Source organism: Glycine soja, chromosome 6, assembly GCF_004193775.1.
Source record: "Glycine soja cultivar W05 chromosome 6, ASM419377v2, whole genome shotgun sequence".
Lineage (NCBI taxonomy): Eukaryota > Viridiplantae > Streptophyta > Magnoliopsida > Fabales > Fabaceae > Glycine > Glycine soja.
The window spans coordinates 45975881-45984290 of record NC_041007.1 but is presented as its reverse complement, the minus strand read 5'-3'; the positions used below and the strand labels follow the sequence as shown (position 1 = coordinate 45984290).

The 8410-nt window shown below is 32.0% G+C and overlaps 1 protein-coding gene across 1 annotated transcript; it reads right to left on the bottom strand.

Annotated features, from left to right (window-relative positions):
• Positions 1 to 327: 327 nt before the first annotated feature.
• On the bottom strand, positions 328 to 3728 carry LOC114417237 (probable protein phosphatase 2C 52). Its single transcript, XM_028382371.1, has 5 exons — positions 3468 to 3728; positions 2903 to 3247; positions 2707 to 2824; positions 2383 to 2606; positions 328 to 795 (listed from the first exon to the last, which is right to left on the bottom strand). The coding sequence occupies exons 1-5, from the start codon at positions 3726 to 3728 to the stop codon at positions 328 to 330; spliced, it is 1416 nt and encodes a 471-aa protein (XP_028238172.1).
• Between the last annotated feature and the right edge of the window lie 4682 nt (positions 3729 to 8410).

The window sequence follows — 8410 nt, the reverse complement described above, 5'->3', positions numbered from 1 at the left end:
AATTTTGAAACAAATCCAACAGTACAACACGAAAGGATTCTGATCAGTTGACAAAATTACTTCTCATCAATGTTTAGACAAACATGCTCTTAATAGTTCTTAAAAACTGCGTTTGACAATTGTTAGAAATCATTTTAAAGACTGTAGGGCTTTACCAAAAATAAGTTAGCTACTCCACCAGTTACACCATTGAAGATGCTTAGTTTTCTACAAGTAATTAGCCAACAAAAGGGCATCAAAATAATACCCCTTGCAGAAAATTTTTGTTTCTTGAATTCAGTGTTGTGCCATGTATTACAATAAACAGTCCTCATGAAACAAACGAATTCAAGATTTTGGCCTTTCCTCAGAAAATCTAGGAAGTTGGACAAGTGAGTTTACACGAGTGACCCCTTCCAAACCTGACCAGTTTTGATCATCAGCTGATGATGTTGCATCTTCAACAACATCAACAGATAGTGCTCCATTTGCCTCATTTTCCTCTGAGGATCTCACAGTGAAGTTCCTTTGCAATGATGGCTCAGATTTTTGTCCATCATCTGACTCAATGGGGTTACCTGAATGGTTGCTTTGGATGGTTGCAGAAGAAAAGCCTTGTTCCTCGTAATCAGATTCCGAGTCCATTTTCCCATCCAAAAATAAGCATACTACAGCACAGTCATCCATCTTTGATGTAGGGTATTTGTGTTTCCACTCCCTAGCAGCAGAATCTACCAGAATCCTTGCCGCTGATGATCGCGTTGGCGCTGAAGATACTATCTCAACCACCTCCTCGTTGCTTAAAACATCCCACACCTGCACAAAACTTCAAGACAATTAGTTACTCATCTGGAGAAGAAGGAAGTTTGACAATCAATAATATGGTGCTCTAAGAATCTTATCAAGTAATGAAATATAGAAAGTTGTCGAGCATTGAAGGAAGTACCATGCTATGGTTGGTTTGATATACTGTTTTTGAGAATAAAATCATGCAGTTGCTTCAGATTTCACTCGGGGAATGAATATTTTTATCCTGACCAAAATTGGCTAGGCTAGGTAACAGCAAATTTTTTGCTATATGCTGCACATTGCAAAATGTCCACTGTTCTTATTTGAAGGCTAGTTAAAGTGCCACTGTTGGAATTCTAAAGATTTTATTGACTATTGGTTTTTCCAGATTACAGGGAACAACACTATTTATGTATAGAAAAAAATCTCTCTATGGGTTGTATTTGACATACATCAACCCAGTTTACAAAGTTACTCCCTTCGTTCCTAATTACCCTTTTAACTAATTCACGCCCCTTAAAGAAAAGTAGTCATCGCATTAAATTTTTTAATTATTTGTACTATCATTCAAAAATTATCCTTTTATTCTCTCTCTATCCACTTACTAGTTTCTCATTAATGTTTAGAGAGAGAATAATTAAGTAAGGACATGTAGGAAAAAAATAATTAATACATCTAGAAATTAGTAAAGGGTCTTATAAGAAGAGACAAACAAAATAATTAAGGGCGTGTAGGAAAAAAATAATTAATACATTTAGAAATTAGTAAAGGGTCTTATTAGAAGAGACAAACAAATTTTTGAAAAGGATCTTATAATTAGATAGAAACGGAGGGAGTATATGATAGCACTTAAATTTTTCCAATCCGACAGTTTGATCTACAAATTTGATGTCCTTCAGACAGACCTATATACATGGCAGAATGATGCAATTTGAAAAGCATTGCAAAAAAATCAGTCATGTACTAGTGGCCAGCTTATTTTCAACTCATGCAAAATCAGATATCAGCTTGTCAGTCTTGTAACATGGCCAATCCTGGCAAAGACATGTTTCTCAAGATTTCATGTGTCCTCTATATGATTGAAGTTCTCAAGATTCCACTCAATCAAATTCAAGAATAAATAAATAAACAGCGGAAAGGGATAGAGCAGGGAGAGAATTAAGAAGAGAAATTTGCAATCAGTTGGAACATTTGACTTTATCTGTTTCCTTGTGTTGAAGAAAGCTTATCACTTCAAACATACCATTGTGTAAATTTTACATCTAGAGTGATCAAAGGCTAGGTAATCCAACTGTTACGCTGCAAATTGACAACCATGTCAAGATTGCTAAAAATTCTATTCTATTCAATGGTTGGTTTCAGAAGCCTAACCACAGTTGCCTCCCTATCACCATATGGTTAATGCTATGCCATAATTTATAACTAATTATTACTATCAACTAATTTGAACTTTTGCCTACACTGATCACTTTTTTTTTTCTATCACAGCTTGACCTGGTATGATGACTTCATGGCAATCGAAACTCTACTAACCAGCAGAAACTAACTTCAAAATCGCAAAGTAAAATTTGATCGAACAAATAAAGAAAGGGAGATGTGATTGAAAATTCCTACCCCATCTGAGGCAAGAACAATGAACTGATCTCTGTCTGTAAGCTGCCGGTGAGAAAATTCAGGTATAGAAATCACACCATACTCCTTCAAGCAGAAATCACCAAATGCTCTAGCCATGGCTAATCCCGGCGCATCATCAAAAGGCAACCACACCCTAGGCACTTCAGGCTCATCTTGCAAAGCAAATACCCTACCTCTGCACTTCTTAATTCTCTCTGCTTCCCCTATAAGAATTTCCAACCAATTTTGAATCAAGTTAAATCTAGACAAAAGCATATATTCAACAGAGAGGATAAATGTTGAAGGCATATAACAATGACACACTTGGCAAATCAGGCTTTAAATCAACAGTCAACTGAATAGCCACCATGGAGTCATTGCTATCCTTGGATCCCATGATTGCTCGAGAATCCCCGATATAGCCCATGAACAGATTTGAACCCTGGTATGATAAGAAATTGAGATAACTGAAAAAGAATGGGAAACATTAAGTGTAGATATTGCTCTTTTATTTTACTACCTGCTTCACTATAGTCACAGCAGTGCTCCCACTACAGAAGCAATCCAGATTCGGATGAGACCTGAGCTCTTTGTCCATAGCCTTGTATGCCTTCATGAAAGCTTCCCTCCATGTTGAGTTCAGTTTATCCTCCGCAGAGCAATCCTTCTCAGATTCTCCACTATCAGGTTTTACATTCCCTTTGAAGCAAGTTTTACCTGACCCATTTCGCTTAGATTCATTAGAATGCAAAGACGAAATTAGCTTAATTGGCAATGCATCCCTCACTTTGCGCGCGACTAGATGACCGTGTGGACCATGGCCATCAAAGACACCACAAAAGATAGTATCTTCGGACATGAAATCCTGCGCAAACACAGATCCAGAATAGAATGTCAATGCCTAAATTTAACCAGGTCTCTCTTCAATCAATGGGAGCGATGCATCATCCTCAATAAATGCAAGTTTGGTTTAGCTTAAACAATTGCTTATTTTTTTAAGTTTCCTAGAAGAGACTAAGAAACAAAAACATCTACTTCTCCAAAATTAATCTCAGCTTAACATGGAACAAGAAGAACATACTTACTTCCCACACAATCATGGCATCCTGATTAATACCCTTGCGGCCCTGCTGTGTAAATATGCACGAACCGCGGCTCTTTCCATTGGAGAAAATTCTGCTAGGTAAGGATGGTAAATGGTGGAGAGAAATAACATGATCAGAGAATGTTCTCCTTGTTCTCTTTTGGCCACAGCATCCAATTTCTAAGCAAGATGGAGAGACCATATCTCCATTGCTCTTGCTGCTACAAGTACTCCTACTGCTTGTTGAGATGCAACAACCCATTTCCTCAGCTCCAGAATGCAGACATCTGATGAATAATATAAGGCCAAGTTGCTTCTTTTTTCGCCCCGTGGATCTCACATCAATTGCTGAGATAGCAAGTCTGGTCAACCAAGCACACAATCCTTGATTCCAAATATTCCTCTCAGCTCAAAAAAATATAAGTCACTTTACAACTCAGAAAAATGGGGTCTTTCCTTAGCAGTCAAATTCAAAATATTATGCTGGAAGCTATTTGAATAGATGATGAAACCAGCTGAAACACAAGAAAACAAGTGGCAATAAATAATTAATATAGGGTCTTGAAAAATCTAGCCATTGTAACAAGTAAAAGGGGAAAAAAAGGCTCAGCAAAATAAGTTATTATATGAACAAAAAAAACACCCCAACATGTGAATAAGGAATAGAATATACTAAAAATCTGTCCCAACATTGACAGCATCAAAATGAAGACTTTGAAATAATTTAATCCAGAAACTTCGCATTAAAAACTGAACCTAACTAGAACACAAAACCAGAACATTATAGACCATGTCCCATTTGCATGTTTCAAACGGGTCTAGACCCCCAAAAATTCTGTCTTCTTCTTTTCACTAAAAATAGATCTTCATTAGATCAAATAAATATCAAGGCAAGTGATCTCCAATTGCACGCCGCAACACACAAAAGATATATATTGTATTCAATGAAAAGCTTCTCTCTAACCTTCACTTTCTAAATTCAAAACAACCCCAGAATAAATATAAAAAAAAAGTAATAAAAAAAAGACTAGTAGTAGAAGGAGAAAAAGGAACAACATGATTTAAAAAGAAAAACTTTCAGGCTAAAAAAACCCAAAAGCATAAGAAAAACAAGAACATCTAAGTAGAGAAACACAATAAATGTACTTGAACTCACAAATCTGAAAGTGAATGAAAATTAATTCACAAGAACAAAAGCATTTAGTTACAAAATACTATGATTTTCCATGCCCTTTTCCTCGTTTACTTCTGCAAACCACAAAGCAAAAACTTGGTAAATGAGGAAGTAGACAATTCAGAGAGAGAGAGAGAAAGAAAAAAAAGTGACTATAAAGCAAGAAAATCAGTACAACTACGAAAAAAAGTCTGGTTCCCACTACACAGAAATACGAGAAGAGATAAAGTGAAAACCCAAAAAGCAGAAAAGGACGAAAGAGACTACGATCTTGTCAAAAAAGAATCAAAGAGAGACCAAAAAAGCGCATAGGAGATCGAGTAAACGTTACATAATTATATCATATTCATATATACCCCCAATTAAAAAAATAGTAAATTAATAACTCAACTAAATTGTTCCCATGAAAAAATAAGGGTCAAACCAACCAAAAAACAAGGTTGCAGAAGAAATCAGAGAAACGTGAGTAGGAAAGAGATGAACATGGCATGGAATAAAATAAAAACTAAAAATACAAAATTTCCATTTGACATGACACCGCCGAAAGTATATATGCAGAGGAAAAAGGATGAAAATTCTCTTGAATTTTGAGAAACTCCAAGAAACTGAACCAAATCACCGAACAAAGTGAGTGAGAGTAAGAGTAAGTAACAAAACTGAAAATCACTTGACCAAAAAGAATTTAAAAAAAAAACACTTTAACCACCTGTGTTGTTAAAGAAAACTCAGCCAGAATGCAGAACCTAAAACCAAAAAACCAAAAAGGTAAAAAATCAAAAAGTGAAATTTAAAAAAAAAAAACTGAAAAACTAAGCATGCAGAGATGCAGATCCTCCATTGCTAATTGTACTAAGCACAAGCAAGAAAACAAACTCATACCCACTAGCTGAACAAGTGCAACTAACTAGAGATGGGTACTTTAAGAAGAAAATTGGTGATTTTGAGAGTTCATGGAAGAAGTAGAAGATTCATCACCTTTCTCAGAATGCAGAAAGTTAAGGTTGTGGATCAGAGAAGAGAGTTGGAGTGAGAGGTTGAAGATAAAGAGGAAGGGAGTGAAAGAAAGGGAGGGTTTGAGTATTAATAAGGAAAGGTTAGTGTGGATGATAAGCGTTGTGGTGCTGCATTCATTGCAAAAGCAGAACAGACAGAAGAGCCATAAAGAAAGAAAGAGAGAGAGAGGAAGGGTTGAGGTCAAAAAGAGAAGGTTAATTTTTTTTTTTTTTTTGAGGGAGAAAGTTAACTTGTTGAGGAGTACTATAAATGAAGTTGAATAAAAAAAATTATTACTAATATTTAAAAGCTAATTCACTAATATTTAATAAATGAATTTGGATAGAAAACAGTTTTTAAAAGCTAATTCATTAATATTTAATTAATTAATTTAATTTAACATTATTTCTTTTCAAAATTATCTCTAACCTTAATGAGAGATACTTTTAACTTTTTAAAATATTTTATTAGTTTTAATTCCTTTAATGTCATTAATATAATTATTGCTTTAGTTTTTAAGTTTAATTACACATTTTATCATTTTACTAACATAATTTTTTGTGAATTTTATTGTGTAAATTTTATTGTTGTAAATTTTACTATTAAATTTTTTAAACTTTACACATTTTATCATTATGTTAATAACAAAACAATGTTGAATAATCTCATTTTATAAAAATTAGTAACTTCTTTTTATTGACATGTCACCATTGATAAAAACATATAAAAATTAAAAATTTAAGTGATAAAATTTATTAAAAAAACTGATGATTAAATTTGCAAAATAAAAAAAATAGATGATAAAATATATAATTAAGTTTGGATTTTATTGACTATGTATGTGAGTAATCAAATTAAAGTTTCTAAAGTGTTCTTTATACAAGACAAAATAGTAAAATTAGATGATAAAATATGTAAGTAAGTCTAAAATATTTATATATTTTACTTTTTATTATTTATTGAACTCGAGAAAATAACTCATAATTTCGTTTTGAACCCCTTAAGTGGATGTTGAAGCAAAGGTAAAAACTCTTGTTTCTTACAAAACGTTCGATTGGAACGTGCGCCAACTGAATGCAACGCGTCCATAAACATGTTCTAAATAGTTTATATTAAATTTTACATTCATTATTGTTGTTATATTAAGGAGGAATATTGAGTGTAACAAGTCATAATTTTAGGAGGAATCAAATGTAATTTGTTATTCTTTCTTTTATAAGAAAATAATAATAATAATAATAACATTAATATTCTTAATAATAAAAAAAAGAAATATGGAAAAATAAATAAATTTTTATCTTTATACATCTAAACGATGCACCCCTTTTCTTTTTCCAATCCATATTTAGAAAGAATGCTTTTTAATGAGAGTCTCGTATAAAATGCTTCCATCATTCGTATCTTTCCACGAAAAAAGAAGGGAAGAAAGATTGAACTCACCTTTTTCCATCTCATACTGTTGCACTCCATCCATCTAGTTTTTGAGAGTTGAGAATCTATATTTTAAAAGGACTAAAATCACATTTAATAAAAGAAGGTAATGTTTTAAGAAATAATTGATAATTGGCATAATTAATAAGAAAAAAAAAGAAGAAAATACAGCTAGTGATGCAGGAACTGTAGAGAGATTCTTTGGATGGAAGTGTTAGATTACACAACTGCAAAGTGAGTTACTTGCAAGGTGTGGTTTATGGTTTTGTCTCTTACATTTTTGTTTCAGCATAGCTGATATAGGCTGGTACAAGTGAGAACTATTGAACTAGGACCAGCAGCTTTGGACATCACCACTTTATCAATATTTCATCCATTTTAGGGACTAATAATTTGTTTTTATTTTAATTTCTTTGTGATTTTTTTATTTCATCCTTGTAATTAATTACATTGATTCTATTGAGTGGTCACTCAAATATTTCTAATTTTTATTTTGGTTGCTGTGAAAAAAATTATTATTTTTTCGTCAAATGGTGATATGTCAAGGACAAAAGAGCCAATCTAACCACATGAGCAAAAATACAAAATAAAAAAGATCGGGACTAAAAGTCAAGAATAAAATTATTAGGTACCCAATACAAAAAATAATCATTTTTTTAAAAAATCAAAATCATATTTAGACTTTTTTGTTTTTTAATAATATTTTAAATAAATGTATAGACAAGTTTAAACACTTTCGATGTCTTCACATCCAGAAAAAAAATATAAAGTAAAATATAATTTTAGTCACCGAAAAGTATACAGCACTGACATATTAATATTTAAAATTAAGAAAATTTTAAATAAGTCCTCAAAATGCAATCTGTAAATCATATTAATCCAAAATTCAAAAAACATATAACTTGATTGATAATATTAACATATGATTAGAGAACAAAATGGAAATAACCAAATTTTTTTATTAAAAAAACTCTTCATCTTATTTCATATGTTCCAATCTATAAGTTTTAGAAGAAGAAACAATTTTTTTCGAAATTAGTTGATGATTTACCAAACCAATGAAGCATTGAATATTTTTTTCATGAAGCACCCTTCTGGAAGTAGTTGTTACTTGTTACTGAGTAGTAAATGAGAAAAAAAGGTTAATTAATTAAAAAAAATTATTAAAAAAACTACATATATTTTTTTGTGAAATAGAATTCAAAACATTAATTGCATTACTTAATAATTATCTCTACAGAAACCTTTGGAACGGAAGGAGGACTTATTATGATTTTATTTTATTTTCATAAAGAATTATTCGTTCCTTCAATTTTTTGATTAATTAACATTGTTCTTTTTTTTAT